Source organism: Cebidichthys violaceus, unplaced genomic scaffold (genome assembly GCF_023349555.1).
Source record: "Cebidichthys violaceus isolate CVI_PGR_0920_01 unplaced genomic scaffold, fCebVio1.0.p SCAF_8, whole genome shotgun sequence".
NCBI classification, from domain to species: Eukaryota; Metazoa; Chordata; class Actinopteri; order Perciformes; family Stichaeidae; genus Cebidichthys; species Cebidichthys violaceus.
Window position 1 is genome coordinate 2759051 of NW_027176964.1, and position 26913 is coordinate 2785963.

Genomic DNA, 26913 nt, shown 5'->3' on the forward strand with positions numbered 1-26913 from the left:
TGATGCAAAGGCAGAAATCCAGGCATCATGGGCACGGTAGCCTCTGCCAGTGTGTGTGCATGTGTGTTTTAATGGGTGAATAACATAAAAGTGCTTTGAGTGGTTAGAAGATTAGAAAGGCACTAGACAAATACAAGTGCATTTACAAATAAATCATATTTTGATTGTCATCGAGATAGGAACTTCCGCAATAAACACATCGCAAAAGACTGAAAGTTGATAAATAACAGAAATCATCATCATTACACAGCAAGGGATCAAGCGTCGACCATTAGCAACACTCAGAAGCCATTTAACTGCAAGCACTTTTCCTGTTTAACGTTAAATGAATTTGTTTCTTGAACTCTACAATCTTGCAATAATTGTTAGTATTTTGCTTATTATCAGCTGTTGCCTAAACCTAAAACCAGAAGTTTCCCAACTGCTATTTGGAGCCGCGGATGTGGATATGACCGTTAAATTGGCATCTAATTAAATTGTCACCTTTGGTATCAGCTGATCCAGCTAAAATCATCATCAGCTGTAGACATCATCCAACCATTTCCTTCATTGCAGCCCTATATGTCACTGTTAGTGTGACACCATATCCCAGTCTTATTGGACTCTTGATTTATCTTTCAATGCTAGGGGTTCTGCAACAATCACAAGCTCGTATTCAAGTCATACATCCTACAAGTGCCGCAAGTCCATGTCGATGTGTCCTTGGGAAGACACTTAACCCCAAATTGCTCCCACAGGCTGTTCCTGCTGTGTGTGAATGGGTATGAATGAGTTCTGATGGACAGGTGGCTCCTTGCGTTGTAGCCTCTGCCATCAGTGCATGAATGGATGTGAATGGGTTAATGACATGTAGGGTTAAAGTGCTTTGAGTGGTCGGAAGACTAGAAAAGCGCTGAAAAGTACAGTCCATTTACCATTTCCAAATGTCAAATTCTGCCATTGTCGCAGTCATCATTCCATCCATGTTTCTACTAGTGTTAATTAATATATGGGGTCGTTCATGTGGAATTAGCCCGTCCTGATTAGTGTGACACACTGAGGACATTTCTTCATGCACAAAGCACAGCTGTGAGTAGTAACTGAAAGCTAAGGGCATCGTTGAGTCATTCTTTCTGCTGTGAAGCATTTAGTGTGAGCTAATCTTATATTAATATCATAGGATTAGTATAGGATCACTTAGCTTTGGTAATACCACCACTCGACACACAAACACTTGCAACTGACTAGCTCTTGAAACTGAAGGCACTTTATTTGTTTTTAACTATTTTGAGTTGTTTTTGCCATTGGCGTGGTAAGCGGGGGTGCAGAGGGTACATCATTATATCCTTGCTCGTCTCCTGTATGAAATGGCTGTATCTCCACTGTCCTGCAATATTCTACATTTATAATGATCTGGTTATGAGGGACGTCTTTGTTCTGTGCAGAGAGCATCTGGACGAGCCGACGCACCGTACCAGGGTGCTTTAATTTATCGATACAATGTTCACACCCCACAAAAGCAGTAGATAATATATTATTCCATTAGAATGCAAGGTCAGAACTGGTTGTGGAACTGGATGGTCTACTATGCACACCACTGCCTTTGTCATTAGTTGGTCCTGAGCAGTGGAAAATGAATCAATAGCACAACAGTAGTAGTTAGTTATATACTCATTGTGTTATATCTCGGACTCACCTGATGAACCTGGTGCCGCTCAGCAGCCCTTACTGTTGAGCATCAGCTGGTTCAGGTGTGCTGGAGCAAAAAGAAGTGAAACATCTGCAGGTTTGTGTTTTTAAGTCTGGAGCTTCTAACCCAGGGTCTAGGCTATAAATTAGTATTATTGTCATGAGCAAGCTCCTTTCTGTAAACCTCATTTCAAACGTGTCTAAAATATGATTTCACAGGACAAACGGTGCCAGAGAATTTAATGATCAGACGAATGCTCAGGCTTTGATATGTGTAAACAATAAAATAATTAGTCAACAACAGCAAATTTAGTCTTTGACCTTTTTTGGGTGTTATCTATAGCAAAAATAATAATCCAAAATTATGTAAAATTGCATAGTTGTAAGTCAAAAACCTTCAAATTGTCTCAGGGGAGGAGCCCCATTTTACCTTCAAAAAGGGTTAAAATGAATGTAAAACCAGTAACATTTAACATTTCTGTAGTAACAAAGTAGGATTGTAACATGAGTGGCAGTGAGCAATACAAAGCACTGTGGTATTTTAGGACACGGATTGGAAGCTTCGGTAGAGACCGAGTGAATCAAAAGAGGCATGGGAAATACTGTTTTAACATGAACCAATTATTGTTATCTAACTGTGTCGCGTGTTAAGGAGCTCGGCGGTAAGTATTGTTAAGACAGCTTACTAACTTTAGCCCTCCAACTGTCACAGAGTCAGCATGTTGGCTAACCACCCAACCTACTGACATATCGTTTCGGGAGCTCAATTGAGCTGTTGTTGATTTGTGTCTATTGTCGCTGTGTGCGAGCAGTTCAATATAAATGACTTGGGGATATAAACAATTGACCGTTTAGCCGTAAACTGATAATAAGTATTTAGTATTAGTATTTTGTAAAGGAGAATAGCGGTGGTCCATTTCAGTGTGGCTGAGCGGGAGCACGTTGTTACAGAGTTGTTGCTAACTTTGAGGCTAACAGCCTTCACTTTAGCCAGCAGGTGGCTGCCAAGCTAGACACTGGAACTTAGTGTTGGTCTTGAGGAGTTGCAGCATGTATTCACCAACAAATAAACTGTAACGTTACACACACTTCACTTCTATGTTTACAGCTATAACCTCACTGCTAACTTCATCGTCACACACACGCTCTCTGTGTTCCAATACCCAACACAACCATGCTATTCAGTATGCCAGAAAAAGAGTGTTAGTGTGTCCCAACACGTAGTATGTCACTTGCAGTATGTCAAAAATACCAGGACATTCTGCCATATCTGATCATGCTTTCTGGCTAATCTGACCCACAATATCTTATATATATGACAACTGTGGCTAAGTGGTAGAGCAGTCGTTTTTCAATCAGTAGATTGGTGGTTCAAACCTCGTGTGATTTTGGGGGTATGAATGGTTAGTTAAAGACCTGATAGGAAGATGGCACCTTGCATGGTAGCCACTGCCATCAGTATGTGAATGGGTGAATGATGACACGTAGTGTTGAAAGGACAGAGTATGCCAGGCAGAAACAGCTGACAACGTTGCAGCTAAACTAATTAATGCGGCGGAGACATGCTAGGAAAGTGACCAAGGCTGCTAACTGGGGACTAAGCTTCCTGTTTTGCGCATCCACTGAAACAGGTCAGATCATTGTCTTCAAATCAGGTTGTTTGCACTTTGTAGTCGCACATAAACAGAAAAGACGAACCATGTATTCAGCGGAGTAACAATAATACTGCACATTACACACTAGCAAGTGAGACTGTGACTGCCCCCATCAGCAAAACATTTTACACATGCATTAACATTCAAACAACGTTGATAATTATACCAAGTGGAAAATTACGTCTAAATAAATGTATCGCCCCATTACACATTTTTCTGGGATAAATAGTAAACAGAAAAGATATTTCAGCAAAACTGCTACAGTATCCATGCTGTGAATGTGTGGAGATTAGCCTGGGCTAATGCAAGATTCCATGGCTGAAATATTCTCCATGTCTGGCCTTGTCTGTAGGCATTCTAGCATGCATGGGCAATAGGATATGGTATCAAATAAAGACACATTAACTATTGTTTGTCCAAAACATATTTACTCAGTCCATTTATTATAAATATTGCAGTAGTATTACTGTAGAGTACCAAATTCCATGGTCATCTATTTAATCGTTTTTGAGATATTTCACTCATGACCAAAACTGGCAACCTGACTGTGACAGGTTAGTGGATCACTTAAGTCGAGAGGTTTTATCATCTGGGGACGATGAATTTCTATTCAAAATATTATGGCCATCTTTCCTAAAGGGATTTTTTGTGACCGACCAGATGACTGACAGACATGGACATTGTCATCCCTAGTGCTCTGCTACTGGCATGTGCATCAGTTTGATTGGGGAGGTAGGGCAAAAATACTGGTGAGTCAGTTTGGACTGGAAAGTCAATTAGGACCCTTTTTCGTGGTGGACACATGAATTGAACGCATCCTGACAATAAAAGACTATACAAGAAGTCGTTCAGAGCTACAAAAAAAACAGACAATCTGTGTCCCTGTTCATGAACCAATAGATTGCATTTTGTTGTCCTGCTGTTCCTGTACTTGTACTGCTTCATATGTGAGGTGAAGCAGTTATGGTTATGGTTGGTTATGGACAGTGCACATTGCTAAAACATTGCTAAAACATTGCTGTAAATGCGTCAGCATTAGCCAAGAAGCTATTTTACATCTGTAGTCCCAGGGCAGATGTTACAAAGTCAACCTAAAAATAGAATACAAGATTAAATTTACAAAGTTATACAATATTTACCAACTTCTGAAAAGTATTTCAAAGCATATTATCCAACTATAATTTCAAAGTATTGATACACTTGGTAGCGCAGTATTATGTTTGCGATACTGTATTGATTCTCAAAAACAATGTATTGATTTATAATTGATAGTTTACATGATTGATGATGATGAACAAATATTTGTGGCACACAGTGGCTCAGATTGCATAACAGGTATGATGCTGATGTATGAGAGACTCAAAACAACTACAAAGAGACTTGAATGACTACATAGAGACACAAAACAACTACAAAGAGACTCAAATGACTACAAAGAGACACAAAACAACTACAAAGAGACTCGAATGACTACAAAGAAATGCAAAGCAACTGTAAAGAGAAGTAAAATGACTACACAGCAATAAGAGACTCACAGCAACTATGAAATGGGACAAAAACACAAAGAGACACACAGCAGCAACAAAGAGACTCAAAATAACTACAAAAAGACAAATCAACTGCAAAACGACTCAAAATAACTACAAAAAGACAAATCAACTACAAAACGACTCAAAATAACTACAAAAAGACAAATCAACTACAAAAAGACTCAACATGATTACAAAGAGACACAAATAAATTACAAAGAGACTGACACAAAGCAACCACAGAGACACAAAATGACCACAAAGCGAGGCTGAACCACTATAAAGTATGTGTGTCCCGCTCCTCAGTAGGAGAGGTGATGGGGCTCTTTGCATGTCTGCGCCCAGGGGGCCATTTTCTCATTATCCACCCATGCCCACATGGGCAAACCTGGTGTACTTTAGGTCAGGGTCGGTTTCCCTACAGTATATGATGCTATTTCCGACATCAGTGGCCTATTCTTCCAACTTGTTGGCAACAGTTTGGGGAAGGTTTTGAGTGTGAGATGGCCTTCTGTTGGGCAAAGGAAGTGTTGCACGGTATAAAATGATGTGGTGATTGCTGCTAATGTTTCGGGATTAAGCACTTTGCTGTAGGAGTATGAAGTTCAAGTCTCTGCAGAGGCTGCTGAGTAACAGTAAGTAACTGTCCATGGTGCTGGAAAGCAGTCTGTATTCTGCAGGACTAGAGGCTGCTTCACCTCAGGTTTTTAACATCCAGATTGACAGGACATGCTGCATGCTGACAGGTAAACTGAGAGGCGGATTGATTCGCCTGCAATAGGATATTTTGACCAGAGTAGTCTTTACTTTGTTTTGTAACGGAGCTCAAATGGTTTGCAAACAGCCGCGAGACAGAAAGACTGGCATTAAGAGGGAGAGAGTCATCGAGGGAGAGAGAGGAGGATGATGTCATAGTTTTTAGTCTGTGCCATAGAAGAAGCAGATGGATGCAGCCTTCCTCCTTTTCCTCCGCGCTCCTGTCTCCGTCTCCATCTCCACCCTCAACATCTGCCTCAGCATCAGGACTCATCGAGGACAAAGAGGGACACACCGCAGAAGCAGAATCTGCTCGGGTAGGCTGTCTGCAGGCGGAGAACACAAAGCGGAAAAGCCCCTTCCTGTCGGCTGGATGTGAGCGGATCACAAACCAGAGAAGTCCAATAAAGACGTGATATGGACCAGAATATCGGAGCAAGCTGTGGGTCAGTCCTCTATTTTGTCTCGATTGTGTATTATGAGCAGGCGGCAGTGTGAAGGAGCCAGTCCTGCCCAGAAAGGAAGAGGAGGAGGAGGAGAGACACACACAGAAGGGTGTCGACGGAGAGAGGCAGGGGGAAGCCTAGAGGAGAAGAGGAGGGGAGGACCGCTGGAAAAATAAGAGAGTAATATTACAAGCTTCCAATAATGGCGGCTAAGTCGGACGGGGTCCTGAAGATGAAGAAGAGCGACGTGGCCTTCACCCCGCTGCAGAACTCGGAGCACTCCGGCTCGGTGCAGGGGCTCCACCCGGGCGCCCAGCCCGACTCTGCGGGAACCGGGGACGGGGACTTCGCCAACGGGGAGTCGCGGTGCTGCGGCGGCGGCAGCGGGGGCTCCACCTCGACGTGCCTTCGCCCGGGCAGGGAGCAGCAGAAATACACGGTGTGGGACTGCCTGTGGATCGTAGCCGCGGTGGCCGTGTATCTGGCCGACGTGGGCACCGACGTGTGGCTGTCGGTCGACTACTACCTCCGCCGCGACTACTGGTGGTTCGGCCTGACGCTCTTCTTCGTGGTGCTGGGCTCCTTCTCGGTCCAGCTCTTCAGCTTCAGATGGTTCGTCCACGACTTCGGCACCGAGGACGGCGCCGAATCCGCCGCCGATTGCGCCCACATGGACGGGAACAAGCTGCTGAGCGGCTCGGCCTCGCACGGCGACGTTACCGCTCAACACCACCCGGCCACGCCGCAGAGACAGGCGTCGACCGCGAGCAAGAACACCACGACCAACAGCACTGCGAGCACCGCGATGGGCGGCAGGGGCAGGAAACGGTCGGCCTACTACTCCTTCTGCGTCTGGTTCGGCCAGTCCGTCATCCACATCCTCCAGATGGGCCAGATATGGAGGTAGGATGGAGGCCTTGGGATGGGTAATAACGGTGTGTGTGTGTGTGTGTGTGTGTGTGTGTGTGTGTGTGTGTGTGTGTGTGTGTGTGATGTGTTTGTTTATGTGTGTGTGGTATTTAAATGAATGAATGAGCAGAGGGCTGCTCTGACAGTAGTTGGCACAATTGGCACCATGGTGGACTCTGAATGAGGCCAGATCTTACAGCATGGCTACCAGCTGCCATCTTTGACATGCTCCCATCTGCAGGGCCAACAGTCATGATACTGTGGGAGGCTATTGGGTCACTTATCTTCTATATCCATATACAGATGGGTCATCATCACACGGCAATGATAGGTAGGGAGTTGGCCCAGGCCTGTCAGTCACACCTGGTGTCAAGCAGCGGATGATGCAGATGCTATGGATGCTTCTCTCTTTTGGTGCCATTAGAAAGAACTTCCTACACCTGCCTCCAGGTGCAGACATGAATTTGAATGACCCCGTAACTCAAGATGCACATGGTTGCGTTTGACAACAGCCAGCCCAGAGTCATTCATTAAATCATTAAAGCTGCTGACTTATCCTGGGGTGCACATGCTGCAGAGTAACCAGTGGTGGAAGACATATTGGTAGCACTTTCTATTTTGCCCATGTGCATAAGATAAGATAAAGATAAAGATAAAGAGGTTTTTATTGTCATTGTAGTGATACAATGAAATTTCGTTTGGGAGCTCTCAGCAGCAAACAGTAGCAATAACAACAATATACAATATACAAGATTATATACAAAAGGAAATACAAAATATAAAAGGAACGCATTATTAACAGTCTTATGATCTTATAATCTGTTTATTGATTATTTGTTGCCACTCTAATGTTTTATATTGAAATTGTGCAAAATCTCCCACATTCTCGAGCTTAACTTCCGTTGGAAAATGTACCAGAAATTGACTGAGTCTTTGCAACCCTGTCACTTTGTTTAACCTTCTGCTAGTGAGAACAAAGACAAGCAGCAAATCCTCAGAGTGTAGCCAGTAGCCTTTTATCTCAATCATTTAGTGTCTAAAAATCCAAATGTCCAGTTCTCCAAATCAGATCTTTGCCAAAATTGAGAGTTACACAAAGCAGTGGACGGCTAAATTACTGGAATTAGACTGCAGCAGCCCTGCTTCTGACATGTTTAATGTCTACAAACCTGTACATTAGTACGACGGTTTATTACAGAACTATTTGCTGTTTTTTTGTGCATAAATCTGATCCTGATGTGTCCATCATTGGTGATATGGGATGGAAATCTCCAAACGTCAGACAGAGATGTGAGATGTGAACATGCTAGTGAATTTGGCGATTCATTTTACGTTTTGTAGAAACCTAATTTGGAAACCTACATTACTGTTAACAGTAACAGTAACATGAGAAACATGAGAAAAGTACTGAAACAATAAGTTCATTAGCTGACAGGATATTTTTCACCAGCAATGTTTGATTATTTTATACAGCTTGCTGTTCCCACAGTGTGCTTTGCTGCTTTTCTCTGTTTGCTGTCACTTTTAACTGAATATTTCTATACTTCTCCCACACGCTGCATCCAACATAGTCTGCCGAAAAAAACCCCTGCATTAACGCGTGATAAAATAATTGTTGGCCTTAATTAATGAATATGTTAACGCGATAATAACGCGTTAAGTTGCCCAGCATTAATATTAATGTAATTTTTAGTATGGCGATATCACAAATCGGGCCAATACTGACTCAAATAGCTGGATATTGGTGGCAATGGGGCTTATCTATTCAAATCAATTCTATGTTTATATACCAAATTAATTTCATACTGGAATTTTACTTCCTGTTTAAGTTTTAGCAATTTGTTGCTGCATTAAAAAGTTTACATTTGAATTGCAATTCCCGTTAATTTTGAAGTTTTTTTTAACAAGTTGCTGGTGAACAATTTATCTGTGGACATTAGAGGTTAGATTAGTTTACATCCTGAAAAACGGCTGCTATATTGGATTTTCATTTTTTTCAGTTTTCATGTGAGCAGATGGAATTTGGTGCTTTTATCTACATTTGAACAATTCTAATTATGCACCTAACTGTACTGAGGGCAGATGTTTCAGTGACGAGCAGACTGTGTCTCACAGTTTCACCATTTCTTTTCTCACTTCTGGTGCAGCTCACTTTTATTTTCATTACCCAGTAATGTTATATTTCACCCAGCTTTCAGTCTGCAGAATGTCAGAAATAACATGAGATTCTCGTCTACAGGCCCCAGTGATGTTTTCACATTTCTTATTCAGTCCGAACAACAATCCTGAAGCTGACGACACAGTTCTATTCATTATTGATGTGGCATTCCTGTCAAAATAACATTAAATATTTTGGAATTCATATTTCTAAACGATTCAAGAACAACAAGAAGGTAAAGCATGGCGGTATTTCTAGATTATAGATCTGTTAATTTATTTACAATATATTCCTAAAGAAATAAATAACACTTTAATTAATTTAATCATCATGGCATCATCATTGCCATCATTAAACTTTTTTTTTTTTAGCAGCTTCAAGAGTTGACAGCAATTTGGAGATACTTTATGGATGTGAATTATGACCAAAGGTTAAAATGGATCAAAGAGTATTTGAAAGCTTCAAAAATATTTTTGGTATTTCATACAACAGAGGACTACAATTTATATTATAATAGTTTGTATTATCAAAAGTTAGTGGCAGTATTTTAAATGATGTATTTTAAGTAATGGACTATTGATCAGTCTCACCAGCATGTGCCAATAACTACATTGCAATCAACATATTGAACTTGGGGGCTCATCATACTTTTCATTAGCTGACGTTCAGCATCTTAATGAGATATTAATGGACATGCAGCGCTTTATTCTGGATCCATTCAGTCGGTCCCCCGTGGATTCTCCTCACAGAGTCATTCTGCCGGCTCTATACACTATTGGATTCTATAATCACAAATTATTAATATATCGTCTTTAACTGTTGGACAGTGAATGTTATAGAATATATTGTCAACATACAAATATTCATTGTGGCTGGAGATACTCCCTGTCCTCTGCTTTTAAGTGTCTTGGTTGATGAAGGCAATAGAGTCAGTTCAAACAGATCTACACACATGCATATTACGCCATGTACTTGCAATGAAACAAGCTAGCAGTGTAAATTGATCTTATACATTTTGTCGGGACAGCAACGTGCAGATTCAGTAGTTCCTTGTTTCTACCTAAACCTGCATGAATTCATGTGTTTAAGTCAAATGAATCGATGCAATGTGAAAATGTCGCTTGGAGGGAAATTTCAAATTCCACCCAACTCTGCTACTTCACAGGGCTGTTTAGCCTTTAATAGATGATTGTTTGGTTTTACAGTTTACGTGTTTTGTTATCAACCCCACCCCCATGTAGGCAGCCATTTTTGGTATCGGAAAAGTTCTGATTTCCACTTGTAGTCCGAGCAGTATTGACCAATCACGTTGGAGTAGGCTTTGGTTGAATGTAGGTAAACAGTCCATGTGGAGAGCAAAAGTGGCGGAATGCACTGGCTGCAATGTAATCTGGGAACCCACCAGCTATTGTTTGATGATAATAGCTACATTTCAACTCGACTCTCCCTTGTTTTGTTTTTCATGAGCAAAAGTTGTGGATAGCACCTTTTTTTTTTTGGTTGAGTTTCAAAGTTAGCGGAGCCTATATTAGAGGGTGGAGTAAAAACACTTCAGACCGCTGATTGGTCAGAGAGGATCGTCACTTGCGGGACATGGGACATTTTTAAACAAGCAACCGTCAGTAGTGGCCGCAACATTTTGCAGAACTTCTTTTGATTGGTTGCTGACTCAGCGAGTGTCACGTTGAAGATGATGACATTGATTGGCGGTGGCGATCAGTTGAGGGGATACTGTCCACAGTGGAAAACAAAATAGAGAAAAGGACCTGGTACCAAAAGTGAGTTGAGTCAAGTCGAGCCGAACCATGCTCTGGAGATGAAGCATTAGAGTACAGCTGGGGAACACAGTGGAGCATTTAGCAGTTAAAGAGACAGATATTAATCTCAGGAGTTGGTGGAGACCAAACCAGAGTTAAGAAGAGAGTGACTATTGGACTTACACAAACATCGCTGCATATAAATGATCATGTTGTGCTGTCTCTCTGCTGGAAACGTTATGGTGTGATAATATGCCAAAGTTGTGTTTTCAGCCTGTTGCAAACTTCCACAGCATAATAAATGTATTACTGCAGCTTTAATAATTATCTTGAAGTTGGGTTGAAAGAAAGGATTTGTGGGTTCACAGTGGTGGACAGAAGTGACACAGGGCTGTAAGACGGACATGTCCTGGACATGTCCAAGACTGATCTCAGTTCAGCTGAATGTGATAAAGTCCAAAAGGATTTCAATACCAATTTAAGACCTAGACTGGTAAACTAAGTCCTCATCCACAAATTAGAAGTTAGTAACTCTTAATTGTTAACTTAAAATATTTAAACCTAAATACTGTTCATGTTGAGCCAATATTCATAAGACAACAACACAGAGGCTCCGTAGTCCGGACCAAGATGGCCAACTTTATTACTGCTTTCAACCTCGACAAAGGATTCACTCCTTATGTTCTTACCTTTCACAATAAAATCCCTGGATAAATCATATAGAGTGCTGCAGGAATGAGTCCTAAAAGCCAGAAATGAGTCAGCATTGTTGAACTTGCTTCGGTTGATGCCTTTATTCAGGGTGCAAAAGAAAAAATCTACCTTCCTCTGAAAAAACATGACATCGCTTTCTCACTGTCTTATTTTCAAGTGAAAGTATTCATGACGCAAACAACAGTTTAAAAAAATATATTAAGGTGTGAATAAATTGCACGAAAAACACACGCCGACCTTAACTCTGATGTTGGGGTTAGGGTTGGGCAATTGGTTGTGATGGTTAAGATTAGGGTCATTATGTCAACAAATGTGTGTGCGTATGTGTGTAAGGCCTATCTGCCTCTTGCATTATTCACAGTCTACTTCCAGAGCAGGAACAGTGAGACAGTGAGGGGGGTGTTGAGAGAGCAGCAGACTGTGATGTAATAAGACTCTCTCTCAGAAGCAGGTAGATCTCTGTATCGTTGCATGTCTTTCTTACACTGATAATAAAATAGAAAATGCTTAACAACATTTGCAGTGCACATACAGTATAGACAAGTGACTTCTCCATTCAAATACAATACATTATGGATACGTCATCATAAAAAACACATACACACAAAATGTTATCACTGTATCCTGTAAGTAATTTGTGTGATATTGTCATAATTAGCATATCAATTTGGATAATCAGTTCATCATTGAGTCCAGGTGGACGTTGGTGTTCCTGAGATATTGCGTTCACGAGAATGGATCGGACAACCCAAAAAACATAACGCTATCGCCGCTGCAGAGGCATAATGAGACTAAAAGTGACAGGAAGCAGGAAGGCTTTGAAATAATCCAAACTTTGGCGACGACAGAACAATATGTAGAATGGCATGTACATGCAACTGTGGTGAAAGTGGCTCGTGCAGCTCAAGGATAATTCACTGTCATTATGCAACACATCAGTCATGTGTCATCAGTTGCAGCCCAAGACAAACATGAACAATGCAAAAACAGTAGTCCGTCCCTGTGGTGCATTTGTTAAAGATTTTGATCAGGAGGAATGTAAACAGCAGCAACAAAACAATCAATATGGCCGACATCTTAACATTAAAATTCAGCATTAGGGAAACATTTTTTCCCTAACTTTTTCCATCAACTTTGACTGTGTTTGAGCACCAAGCATCACTGATGTAAACACAGAGTCCACCTCCTCTCGTCCCTGATCCGGGATGCCACCATGGAGCCAGGTCTCTGTAAAGATGTGGACACAGCAGATCTCCCGCTGCTGGTTTCACCAGAAGTCTTATTTCATCCATCTTATTTTTCTGCAAACGGGCATCAGACAGCAGTCGGCTGGGTAGAGGAGTAGCCTCAGGTCCTAGCTTAGTCAGTTTAGCTTCCATCTTGGCTCTCCTCCCTCTGTTTCTGGGGCAGTCGACTGCCTTCAGTGGCGTTTGGTTCGGCAGGTCTGGTTGGGTAGTTGGCCTCGGGCGATGATCGTCTCAAGGTATGCTTATCACAAATTAATCTAATCCCCACGCTTCTTTCTCAGATATTGGACTTTCCCTATTCTGAATTGTCCCTGGTAATATTTTTTTGGGGGATTTTCAAATTGCATCTCGTATTGATTGAGTAGGTCTCACTTTATCCCCTCCGATGAAGAGCGGGGCACAGCTGCTTATTTAAATCCTCCAGAGTCACAACGGGGTTCTGTGTCTGTCAGATGTCTGAAGGGGACACTACCAAAAATTAGCAGAGCAATGACGTAATGCACAGCAGAGGACAGGTAGGTATTTTTCTCAAATATTTTCTCAGGGAACCCAGATATGTGGGACGTGTCACATATGTTTCACACAGCAGACATGAGCTCTGTCTAACCCCGCTCTCCCCTACTCACTGGCAAGGTAATGCTGACAAACATTGACTTGATCATTGTGGTAAATCAGAATGCAACAGCTTGTTCAGACCTATAGAAATATTTGTCCTTGTGCGTTAAAGATACAATCAAACCAGTTAATTTGAAGATTCTCTGGGTCATTCATTGAAATGATGTTGAGACCAAACAGAGGTGTTGTGTTGCTGCTGTAGTGCTGCCTGACTAATGGATTTGGAAACTCATGTAGGGAGATGGTTTATTTTTTCCCACACTACAAGATGTGTTTACCAGGAGCCAAACAGAGGTCAGTCAGGAAACTAGATACGCTCACTTTTCACTTTAACTGCTGGATAACCTGCGTGAACCTCATCCAGCTGTTTATTCATATTTTAAACCTATTTAACAGATCAGCAAGTACAGCACAAATAGGGGGGATGTGACTTTTATTCTCTACCAAATCAGTGTGCTCCAGATACGAGCTGATTATGCTTTGAAATGTTTTGATCAGTTCAGTACTGAGATGGTTAATCTGGTTAGACCTCAGAAACTAAGTCAGCACTGCAACACTCAAGTTACACTCTGTCTGAAAACTTTATAAGACAGAGAAAGTCTACAGAGGCTTAGTATTAATTATTGATTTAATTAATTAACAACATTAATTAATGAAATGTTAATTGATACATTTTGTATTATGATTATTAAAACAAGTCGGGGTAGTTTTGAGGATGACAAAATTTCTTCATTTTTCTTACTGTCAACAAATCCCATGTGCAGACCCAAACCAACAATGAATGAATTCTACTAATATTATTTATTGTATTGTTATTATGTATTAGTATTATTGTGTGTGTGTCGAAGCCTGAAATAATTTATTCCTTGCCATAAGAAAACCCATCATCTAGCCTCCCCGTTGTACCAGAATACATGATACTTCATTGCCAAGAACTAAATCTTCAGCCTGGTCTCATATAAATTGTGCTCCTTTCCTACAAAACTGCATTGTCAATTGCGTCACCAGAGAAATGCATTTCCACCCAAATTCCGTTTATTTTTTACGTCAACATTAACAAAAAATATTTCACAATGTTAATATCATGTTAAAACCCATAACAAGGTATAAAATATGTTTCCCTTGAAATGTAATTGGGAATGCAGTTTAGTTGTATGGGAACGTCATTTTGAAAAGTTGAATTCTGAATTCTGATGATCCTGACTGCTGCTGCCAAAGTTTAGACCAGAACCCGACCTGAGTTTTTATTTTTGCTCTATTTCATCCATCATAACATCCTTCATTTCATGGCTCGCCAGGCCAAAGGCCTCAGTAAACAGTAATTCAAACAGTCTCTGTCAGATCATATTACTATCTATACCCCCTCTACGACCACGTAGCCCAGCTCTCAGACAAGTTTGAGACTCACAGATCTACTAAATAATAGAATCATTTATATACAACTTAAAGGTTCTGTATAGGCGATTTAAAGCAATAATATTGCAGCAAGCAACAATTCGCTATGTGAAGATATAGTTGTTGTAATCCAAAATCTCTAATATCTGTGCTTTGTTGATATAGTTGGACTTGCCGTGCATGCCTTTTAGTGCATATTAGTGCATGTGATCCCCACTAGCTAGCTCATGGCCGTCGCTCCGGTCCGAGCCCAGGCAAACACTGTTAGCTCTGTCAGCATTGTTGCCGTTGGTGCTGTTAGCACCGTTAGCTGCTAGCCACCAGCTCAGCCGTCACCAGGTTGAAAGCCGGTGGGAGCAACAGATATGCTCTGAACTTTGAATTGGCGATGTATTGAGTCGATGAGTGAAAGTTGTGTTGAAAAAACATAAAAGAAAAGAGAACAAAAGGCACAGCACAGAGGTGAGTGGGGAGAGGGGATCTGAAAGGGACTGACTGATGCTCTGACCTTTTATGCGTGGGGAACAACAGGCCCAGGTCTGGTCCATGCCGCTGTTAAAACTGCCACAGGTCAGCAGAAAAGGCAGAGCAAGTCATATGATCATTTGTTTGAAGCATAGTGAGGCCTTAATGCACTGCATTGGCTGCACTTTTTATTTGAGAGTAGACAGCAGCTCAAACCTTTTAGCCACTGTGGTACCCCGAGCCATTTAAAAAAAAAAAGAATTAGATCATCAGTAGGGACAGGGATGTACTGGGACTCAAATTCAGCCTGGGACTTTAAAATAGAGGGGTCTTCACGTTCATGTTCAGGACTGAGCCAATCAGATTTCAACAAAAACGAGCATCAGTCCAAATTGGTTTGGGCCGCTCGTATCACCCCTCAATATTGAAAGTGTTAGATTGGCCAAGTCTCCTTTGAGGGTCAGCTGGCCTGACGTAAGATATTGAAAAATAAAAAAGTTTCAGCCTGCAATGGATCGGCGGTTTGGGAGTCTTCCAGAACTTCTCGATGACCAGTCCACTCCTAAGAAGGGACAAGGGCTACGGAAGTCAGGAAGCGATATGGGCTAACACAATGGTGGTTTTGGTCTTTTCATTAGATTTAACAATGTATCTGCAACACAACAAACTTGTATTCAAACACAACAGCAGGCCTTGCAGGTTATGAAATTAAAATGTGAGTTGCTTGGTACGACAGTGGCCATCGTTTTTTATCGTAAAGTTGTCGTTCAGATGGTTCATCAGTGGAGCACTGGTACCTCGAGCCTCTAGCAGCCAGTTTCATGCGCAGTGCAGACAAATGGTCCAGTGCCATAAATATCCTATCATGAAGAGTAGCATTGCCATGGTAATGCTGGCAGTACTGATGGCGGTGACGGTGGCTTTGCTTCAAGGCTGAATGAGCTGACTTTTTTTTTTGGAGATGTGAGTGAGGCAGTCAGAGCACCTTCAGTAACAGCATGAATGTATGTGTATCTGTATTTGTAGACACAGACACACAAACAGTGAGATATGTGTCATGTCCATCTGTCCATGTACAGGCTGCAGCTTTATTGCCCTCAGCCCAGATTTCATTTTCAAATGCTTTATTGATAGTGGAACTTCATTTCACGGCCTATTAGGCTGCCACTAAATGAATGCCATGTGTCGCTGATATTTCAGAGATAGACGGAGGGAGACACATTAAAATGTAGGCCACAGACAGACTGAAAAGTAATAATGAATTCACTTCATTAAATGAGCTCTTGCCTCGGGTCTGGAGAGGTACAGTTGGAGCTGAAGTATGAGCACTGCTCAGGCAACGTCCATGTTGCAATCCGGTCTTTTCAAATGCAACTGCATGGTGAAACTACAGACTACAGTATATAGCACATAGCACTTTCTCAACAAAGAAAGTTGATATTTTCCTTGCTGTTGAAAGGTACTCTGCCCACTTTGGGCATTGTAGAAAAAAAAAGTGAATTCAAGCCATGCTCTGTCTGCAAATCCGGATTTGAGAGATTTGTAAGCACTGAACAAGTTTGAGAAGAATCATGATTTTGTGCACACTGGGGGTTGAATTCACAAATGGATGGCGTGGCTTTTGCGGTAGCTAAATAAGACAAAGACAAACCGTGTGCGTGTCAAAGCACCTCAATGGGTAAAATGCAAGCAAATAGCTTCTTGTTGCTTCTGTGCTATTTGCGCGTTGTTATATTTAATAATATTCAGACATTTGGTGTAAAGTCATCCCCTTTCTGTGCAAACGAGCCTCAATGCAAATACAGTCCAATTCACAAAGATCAGCGCTGAGAGCCACACACGTCTTCAGAGAGTTGGTGGTATCTGAAGCACATTTACAAGGGGTGTCCACTCATTTATTGTGGTAGATCGTGACAGGATGCAGTGACGATTGAGTCATGAAAAAATAAATGAATAAAGCTCCCCTACATGTCATGTTTGAAATTACATGCACAACTTTGGTCACCTGAGCATCAGAAATTACAGCCAAGTTGCCGGCTTCATGTCAAACATTATTAAATAAGGCTCCCAGGCTTGAGGGGAGATTATTGATGCAGCTAGTGCTGGGGCCAGCATGGGTAATTATAATAACATCAGATTAGGAGTCATTTAATTCCTGGAAGTTTTTGGACATCCAGTTTTTTATGTCGGCAAGGCAGGACATGATACACAAAATAGTGGTGGTGCCAGGCTTAATGGGGATGTACAATTGGGTATCATCTGCATAGCAATGAAACTCGATATTTTGTCGACGTATAACGTGTCTCAGAGGTAACATGTTATAAAAACAGACCCAATATAGACCCCTTGGGGACCCAACAGAAGAGAGGAGCAGAGGAAGAGGAGGCATCTCCAAGCATTACAGAAAAGGACCTGTTCGACAGATCAAACAATCCAACTGTGTCAAAGGCTGAGCTGAGGTCAAGAAGAATTAAAATGAAATACAGGCCTGTGTCGGCAGCAAGCAGAAGGTCATTTTTGACCTTGACCAGAGCAGTTTCAGTGCTGTAAATGGAGCGAAAGCCTGACTAAATTTCTCAAAGATTTCATTGTTATCCATAAAAGACAAAATCAATTGAGTGGAAACAGTCTTTCATTTCATTAATTGCACAGGTTTTGTGCCCTTTTCTAATCCAATCTACAAAGGCTTTATAAAATTAGAAATAAGGGTTACGAAAAGGTTCTTCCTGAAAGGCTGAGGTTCTACCCAGAACCTCTGAAAACCTGGTTTTGGGAGAAAGAGTTCTTCAAGGATCGTTGAAAGCATAGGTCTTAAAAGATCATCGCAGCCCACACCCCCCCCAAAAAACTTGGATTTTTGTGAACCAGGATTGTTGCGGGTTGCGGTGCACCACATCATCCCCGGCCCTTGAGGATCCTAATGAGGAACCCTGGGTGTATTCTAGATGAAGCCCTTGGAATATAAAAGGGTTCTTGTTGGAACCCACTGGGTGGGTTCTTGTTGGCACCCATAGAAGGTTGAATTCTGGATAGAACCTCTAGAGAGGATTCCAGGCAGAACCATCACACCATAGAAGGGTTCTCTGTAGAACCTCTCATAGGAGGTTCTGGGTGGAACCTTTCACAGATAAAACACTCTGAAATGTTTCCAGGTGGAACGTGTATAATCCAGATGTATAATGGGGTGGCCGTGGGTAAGTGGAGAGCAGGGCCGCCTTTCAATCAGAGTGTCAGCGGTTCGATCCCCGGCTCCTGTCAATGTGTTCTTGAGCATAACACTTAACCCCAAAATTGCTCCCGTAGGTGCGTCTACGGTGTGTAGATAGATACTGAATTGTAAGTTGCTTTGGATAAAAATGACTGTAATGTAAACGTGTCTTAAAGCTCTTTAATCCCAAAAAAGTGTTATGGGGACAAGCCAAAGAACCCTATATATGGTGCTAACTAGAACCAGTATACTGAGATGATTCTTAAGTGGTAGCCTGTTGTGTACCCTAGAAATCCCCAACTACAGAAAAGGATTTGGTTGAACCTGGTATGAAATTGTTCCACTAGTGGCTGGGAAGAATTTCTTTTCTTTAAATCACTATTGAGCACTATAGCAAAATCAAGGACAATTGGGCAATGTTGCTGAATGGGCCTATAGAACAGCAGCCCTGAGAGCTGAACACGTTGCAACCTGAGGAAACATGTTCATCAATTTTGAACACATTTCAAATATAGAAAACACAACCAAATACAGAAAGGTGCTGCATGTAGCACACAGCACAATGGAAACTGTTTCCACATGACTGTGAAAAGTTTAGTGTTGCAAATTAACTAACCTGTAGTTATGGGTTTTTTGGGCTTATTTTAACATTGCCATGGCATGATTCAGATATCATTGCAGTTATCTGCTGTTGACCCAGCATAAACCTTTTGCCAAATACAAACAGTTCATTTTGAAAGAGGCTAATGTTTTCTTACTAGTGTAGTTACTTTCAGAATTGTCACCAAGGACAGAAATAAATTGAAACTCAAATTCAAAAGTCGATGATGATGATCCGATCCGTTCAAGCCTCCCTCCAAAGACAATCTCCCAAAATGATCAATATGAACGTAAATGTAAGGACTCACAGCTGTCAAGCTAGCAGCCTCTAGAAGATTCTAGTGACGAGCAATGAGTGCACGAGCAGAATACACACAGGTAGACAGGTAGGTAGATAGATGGACAGGTAGACCGTCAAATCATTTGAATTTGAATTAAATGATCTAACGGGCTTATATTTGAGCTCTCATGGCCAGTTTGCTATAGCCACGTCACAATCTGAAATTTATGTCCAGCCTGATATATCTGTTACACTGATATAAGGCAACATTTGCTCACAACTACCAGTGCGCCTCAGTACTGCAGCCATCAGTGTTTCATATATCGATATAAGTAGAAGGCTGTTTAAGAGGTAGATACATTTGACAAACTGAGAGAATGCCTGATTATTTTTACTCTGGTATTTCAAAAGAGAAAAGAAATTAAGACTGAATTCCAGCGTATTGTGCCTTTCTCCTTCTTCGTTCACTGTAATGCGATGTTAATGCTGAAGCATGATATTTTTCCTCCATGTCCTCCAGGTATTTTCACACCATCTACCTGGGCGTTCGGAGTCGTCAGAGTGCTGAGACAGAGCGCTGGCGTTACTACTGGAGGATGGTCTATGAGTTTGCAGATGTGAGCATGCTGCATCTCCTGGCCACCTTTCTGGAGAGTGCTCCGCAACTGGTGCTGCAGCTGTGCATCATTATACAGACACACAAGCTCCAGGCTGTGCAAGGTAACACACTCACTTACTCACAAGCACAAGCACACTCACAAACCCTAATGTGTTAGGGTTAGAGGGTTATGCTATACACTTAGAGGAGTTTAATATTATTTAACATGTGCCTGTGCACCACAGGCTACACCCTCGGGATTTTGACTGCATCTCTTTTGACCTAACATAAACGTAATTCTACCGTGAACCTTAAAACCAAGTCTTAACCCTCAAACAGTCTTTTGATGTAGCGAGAACCGGCCAAAAGAAAAGCTTCCTCTGACCACTCTATCCATCCAGGGGGAGAATGTCATGGTGATTCACTCCTAAATAACCTCAGAATGCACCCGGACGACGGGCTAGAGTGGGCTGGGAACACGGGGGCCCTCAACAAGAAGGGTCAAAGCGAGCTCTATTATCTGTGGAGGCTTCAGAGTCTGCAACAAGATGCTGAAGAGACACTAACAAGCAATGCTGTTTAGCCATAACACCTTTTTACTCATCAGTAGACTGAGAGGCTGCTGAGGTTAGCTGGACTCCCTAACTATACGGTATGATTACATTTTCTGTAAAGATGTAAGCACTGGGACGGTAGTGGTCCAGCTCCGCCCAAGTACGGATTGTGGACTGTAGCTGGAGAGGTGCCAGTTAACCTCCTGGCTGCTACGATTTGGCCTTGAGCAAGGCACCAAACCCCCGACTGCTCTGACCTCTCTTCATACAATAATGCATGTGTAGGTCCTGTGTGTGCATGTGTGTGTACAAATAACAACAGAGTGATGAAATAGAATTACCTCTAAAGGGATTAATAAATTGTGCATACTTCTGACACAATGTCCTCATTGAATTAAGAGCAAATTTATGATTTAGGGAATGTCTCCACACAGCTTTCAATATGACGATAGCTGAGCCAGCAGCAAGCAGCAACATAACTCCACTATATATTTACACAGCAAATAGTGGTTTCCTACCATATTAATGTTCAGAATGTTGAATAATAAGCTCAGACCAAATAACTCCCGCACAAACCCTTTTACTCGCTCTCCTCGGGTATCATTTCCAAATAGTCTGTTCGAACAGAACTGCTCTCTCTCTCAGTGATGTTCCTGTATTCTGTGCAATGACAATAAAATTGAAATATAATCTAAAAAACAAAAAAATAAACAACCTATATTCTAAGCTAACACTTTCCCCTGCTTGCAACGTTTGTGCTAAGCTAGGGTAAACACATACTAGGTCTGGGTATGCACAGAGAGGAAATCCATACTCATCTGCTTATCTGACTGTGGGTCTGATGGCAATTCAGCATATTTTCCAAAATGTGTGCGTTTCTGTCTGTACTGTTCCCATGATGTGACACTGGAATCAAACCCGTTGTGTCTCTGTGTGCCTGACTGTTGCAGGTATGACAGCTGCAGCCTCCCTTGTCTCTCTGGCCTGGGCCCTGGCCTCCTACCAGAAGGCCTTGAGAGAGTCTCGGGATGACAAGAAGCCCATCAGCTACCTGGCTGTCATCATCCAGTTCTGTTGGCACTTCTTCACTATAGCTGCGAGGGTCATCACCTTTGCCCTGTTTGCCTCTGTGTTTCAACTCTACTTTGGTATCTTCATTGTCCTGCACTGGTGCATCATGACCTTCTGGATTGTCCACTGTGAGACAGACTTCTGCATCAGCAAGTGGGAGGAGATTGTGTTTGACATGGTGGTGGGCATAATCTACATCTTCACCTGGTTCAACGTTAAGGAGGGACGGACAAGGTGACACTCTCAATGTGATGTAGACCTGAAGAAATAAATCTGTTCTTTTTAAATTAGTTATTTAATTTAATTGGAAGTCTCCATTTTTCTGTAATTGTGTTTATTTGGAAGACTATTCTACAGTTCGATCAGCTGTCAACTGTGTAGCTCTCAAAACAAACAGATCTACGATGAGCCAGGAAGGAATTTTGGGATTGAAATGATTCAGTCTAGAAGTAACCTTTTTGAGCTGTACCTTTTATATTACAGTATACGCTACCAAATGAGCTTTCAAAGCAGATTTTAAATATCACCATATCAGTCACCTTTTTAAAAATTGATTTGGGGTAATCCAGTATGGATTACTGAGACAAGCCAGGGTTTCTGAGGTGCTTGAACAAACAGGATGTAGTACAGACTAAGACAGGTTGAAGCTCCATTACTGGATTTTCTTCTGGCTGCTTGGGGGCAGTCGAACAAGCTGTAACAATAGCATTGACATCTAAGTTGTTATAGTAAAGGTGTTGGCAAGCCTGTTTACACGTCTAACAGACACAGGGCTACATTAGTATGTATTTGAAGGTGTGCCAATGAGCTATGAGAGAATGAAAATCTCCATAGAGCTGATATAAACTGGAAAGTCAGTTGAAGTTTGTGAGTTTGTCCTAACTGTATCACCAGACAATGTGAAAGTGCCTTAATCCTGCATTCTTTCGACTGGCAATCAGGAAACTGCTCTGGGTGAAAATAGAAGTCAGATTGTATAGAAGTCTATGAGAAAATGACCCTACTTGATCCCACTTGAGTTTATAGTCTCAATCTCTAGTTTCAAGTCTTCTTCAATACAGCATGATGTTCATTTAGTACATTGTGGTCCATTTAGAGTCAAACAGACCATAAAGCAGAGTATGCTTTAGGGCGGGGCTAACTGTGATTGAGAGGTAACTACCACGGTGTTGTCCGGTCTGGGCGTTGTCCGTGTTTTTGTCTTAGAACTTTAACCCTTACACAGTGGGTTTTCAGTTTATGAAAGTCAATTGTAACATTTTGGTGGCCCTAAAATGTTTTGTTCAGCTTGTGTTTGTTTGTAGCTTCACCCTCTCGTGTCACTTCTGGTTGCAAAAGACGGCGTCTAAAATGCCGTATTCTAGGCTTCAATACTGTTTCGCTGCATAATGTTTGTGCTCTCTGTGAAAGTACTCATGACAAAAACACTTTAACAGTATATTTTAAACATTAAGTGGAAGTGGTAGATGTGTTGGATTGATGGAGGCTCTAATGGAACAATCATTGGAAATCATCCTCTGGCAATATAAATTTAGGAAACAGTTTTAGAGGTATCTGTGTTGGAAGAATGGTCTGACTCATTAGTATATCCATCCTCAAGCCCATTGTCCAAATAGAACATAAGCATTTCCAACTGCACACTAAACATATTGTGCTAATACTTAAGAGCTGCTTCATGCTTTGTTCACTGATTTGGTTCTTATTCATTTCTTTTCATCATGTCTTTGTGCAGGTGTCGGCTTTTCATCTATTACCTGGTGATTCTGGTGGAGAACGCTGCTCTTAGTGCGTTGTGGTATCTCTACCGGTCGCCTCACACCACCGACGCCTTTGCAGTGCCAGCACTCTGCGTCATCTTCAGCAGTTTCCTCACCGGTGTGGTTTTCATGCTCATGTACTATGCCTTTTTCCATCCCAACGGGCCACGCTTTGGGCGCTCACCAAGTGGCCAGGGTCTTGACCTAGACCCCACTGCTCAGTTCTCCACACTACCATCTGAAGGTGCCACCAACTCACTACGTTCCAACCGAGGTGCCACCGCAACCCTGGAGCGTGACGCGGGGAAGTATTCTGAGCGGGACGGCTGCATGCCAGTTTTTCAGGTCCGACCCACAGTGCCATCCACTCCATCGTCACGTGCTCCACGCCTCGATGAGACCGTCATCAAGATCGACCTTTGTAGGAACCGCTACCCAGCCTGGGAGCGCCATGTCCTCGACCGCAGTATACGCAAGGCAATCCTGGCCATAGACTGCTCGCTGACCCCTCCACGGCTGCAGTACAAAGATGACGCTCTGGTGCAGGAGAGGCTGGAATATGAGACCACATTATAGTTCCACCCTGCTCTCAGAACCCATAGAGGGGTGCAGTCGCCAGAGGATTATCCTGCTATCACATAAACAACAACAGGGACTGTGGCAATAAAGAATTTGTTACGAGCAGCAATTCCACTTTTCATCTCTCATTACTCTTTTTCTGTTTCTATTCCTCGGCATCAGTGCCCACCCAGGAACATTCAGCCCTGTTGGTAGTGATCGGAGGAAAAATTTGGCACAATTGCAGTTGATGTCACCAGATGTGTTTGGGTTCTTTGCAGGGTTGTTGCTGTTATTTTTACTTCCACTCATCAGGGAAAGCCCGTCTGGAATGAACTAAATGCAAATGCTTCGACACTCGGCTCAAACGGTACAAGCGTTATGCGTCAAGGTTGGAAAAGTAAAGGATATATTTCCACCCAGACACGTTTTAATTCATCGGATATTCCACCTTAACCTAAATGACACCTTAATTACACAGAAGTTACTCTAATGTGCTGAAAGGAAAGGATCCCTCATTCAGCATCAGTGGAAACTTCAAACTGTCCTAATGTGTTGGTGACCTACTGTTTGGACGTTCTGATGATGTGATCCTATAGTAGCCCCAACTGGGTGGGTACTTCCATCTCTATCTACATGATAACGCTCATTGTTTCTGTTCTCTTAGTGCCAAAAAGGTTCTTTGGACATGTTCTTCAAGATTCAGAGGAGTTGGAACACCCCACGTCGGGTTCAGACTACACAATATCAGCCCAATTATAGCCTGACCCAGCAGACGTAGGGCGTTAGCTCGGATCGGGAACAAAAATGTAAGTCGGACGCGACAATTGATCGTTTTATCTTGTGTCAAGGTGGACAACTTGATAACCTTACAACATCCCAACAGAAAGATTAGCAGATGTCATGACTCATCACCTCATGACTGTGACTTTGGCCAGTAAGAGCAAAGAGTGCCCTTTCACGCACAGCGTAAACATGACGAAGCGAGAAGAATGATGATGTTGCTTTCTTTTTTAGGCTTTTCCCGAACTCAAGACAGCCAGCATCAAGCGTTGTTTGTTTACATTCTTCTACTTAGCAACTCCTTCCCAATGAAATCGCATTTTGATTGGCCGGGGACCAATGTGTAGTCTGTCATGTCTCTCGGCCAAATCCCGGAAAGAATTTATGACTTTTTTAATCGCCTAATCTGACACAGTGACCATCGTAACAGACAAAAATATTGTGTAGTCTGAACCCAGCATTAAGGATGGCTGGGAAGTCCAAAAAGTTCTTCTCTAGACTAGATATTTCATTCTTCTTGGATAACTATGGTCTACACTGGAAGAAGGTCAGACAGAAAGTGAACTACATGAAGACAGTGGTCAAAGTAGCATCTAAACTCAGTCATTGTGTTGTCTTTGGATAAATCAACCAAGCCTGGAAGGAAGGAAGGAAGGATAGGAAACAAGAAAGAAGTGGTGAACGCTGGACAGACACAACCTCACTATCTTTCTCCCATAAGGAAGTAAGTCAAACTCACACAATGCCAAGAAAAAAATCTTCCTGGCAGCTCAACTCAACTATTTGCAGTCCAGCCTCATATACCTGGTTGTGCAGTGATGCTGATCTCTGCTCGTCTGTGGATGTGACTGTGTGTGTGTGTGTGTGTGTGTGTGTGTGTGTGTGTGTGTAGGGGGGGGGAGCAAGACAGAATGACACAGGAAATGGAAATGAGTCAAGGATGGAGAAGAACAGGCTAAGCAGCCATCTCAGCCAAACTAAACCAACCACCAGGATGTACAGTACTCTGATACAACATGCAGCATTTTTTTACTTAAGAGATGATGTAGAAAGTTCTAAAGTCATTGTGTGTGTTTTGTTGTGGTGTGAGTGTGTATGTGTCGGCAATAGGCGACATTTTGACTTCAAGTCTGCTTGTTCTTTGATAAACACACGTCACCTTCTGGGGCACATGTTCCTGTTTTTCCCAGCAGCTTTTAACATTGTTACACCAAGCCACACAACACAAGTCAGCATGTTGTTGGTAGTGTCCACGGGCTTTAATGAGAAATGCTAACTGAAGTGCCACTATGGAAGCTTGACAACCGTTATACCACATATCACGGTCTGGGTAGAGCAACTAATGAAATCTATTTTCAGTGAGGAACTTCTATGTAGGAAAAAAATAATTGCAGGTGGGTGCAAAACATGATTTATTACAAAAGATATAGGTCAATTCAACACAAGTGTAAATTTAAGAATAAAAGCACAATGTTTCTTCCTCGCTCATGGAATGGGGAGAGGGGGGGGGGGGGGGGGGGTCTGTAACTAGTGGTCAAAAGATATAAAAAAGACAGGTCATGGTAATCATGTGTTTTGCCTCTTTTCATGTGTGAGGACACTAAATATTGGTAATCCTGTACCAAAATAGACTCAGACTAACTACTACCAACAAGTCACAGGGAGAGAAACAAGGGGAAAGCGCTAACTTTGGATAAAATGGTAGCACAGATATAAACTTTACAGAGGGAGGGGAGGAAGGGAGAGTACTTCAACATGGACTTCAGCTGTTGCTCTGACTGATAACCTTTTGAAGTAGATCATAAAATTACAACCATCCTGTCATCCACTGAGTTCATATCAAATCACATTCTTCACTGAATGGTGTCTTGAAATCAAGGGTCAGAAGGTTGCTAAAGTCATCTTCTAGGGACCATGACTATCCATGCCATGAGTTCTGTTCAAAGTGTTGTTCAGACAGAACATTGTCCATAAGCCAGGCCCCACTGATAATGAGAGCCAGTACCAGTCAAATTGTCCTTTCAACATGCTGTGCGTATGAAAAACAAACCCTCGGACATCCCCAGTGATTTGAATCAGAGTGCAAAGAGACAACTAGAGACTGCAAACAATGGAGAGCTGCACCATTTACACACTCCCAACCCAAACAGCATGACTTCAGGGAATGCTGGGAAGATAGTGGAAGATGGA

The 26913-nt window shown here is 42.1% G+C and overlaps 1 protein-coding gene across 1 annotated transcript; it reads left to right on the plus strand.

Moving 5' to 3' along the window:
* The first annotated feature begins 5736 nt into the window (after positions 1-5736).
* Positions 5737-26204, plus strand: xkr4 (XK related 4). The gene is made up of 4 exons (XM_068701398.1): positions 5737-6957; positions 19923-20122; positions 21505-21859; positions 23358-26204. The coding sequence occupies exons 1-4, from the start codon at positions 6257-6259 to the stop codon at positions 23956-23958; spliced, it is 1857 nt and encodes a 618-aa protein (XP_068557499.1). The 5' UTR covers positions 5737-6256; the 3' UTR covers positions 23959-26204.
* The last annotated feature ends 709 nt before the right edge of the window (positions 26205-26913 follow it).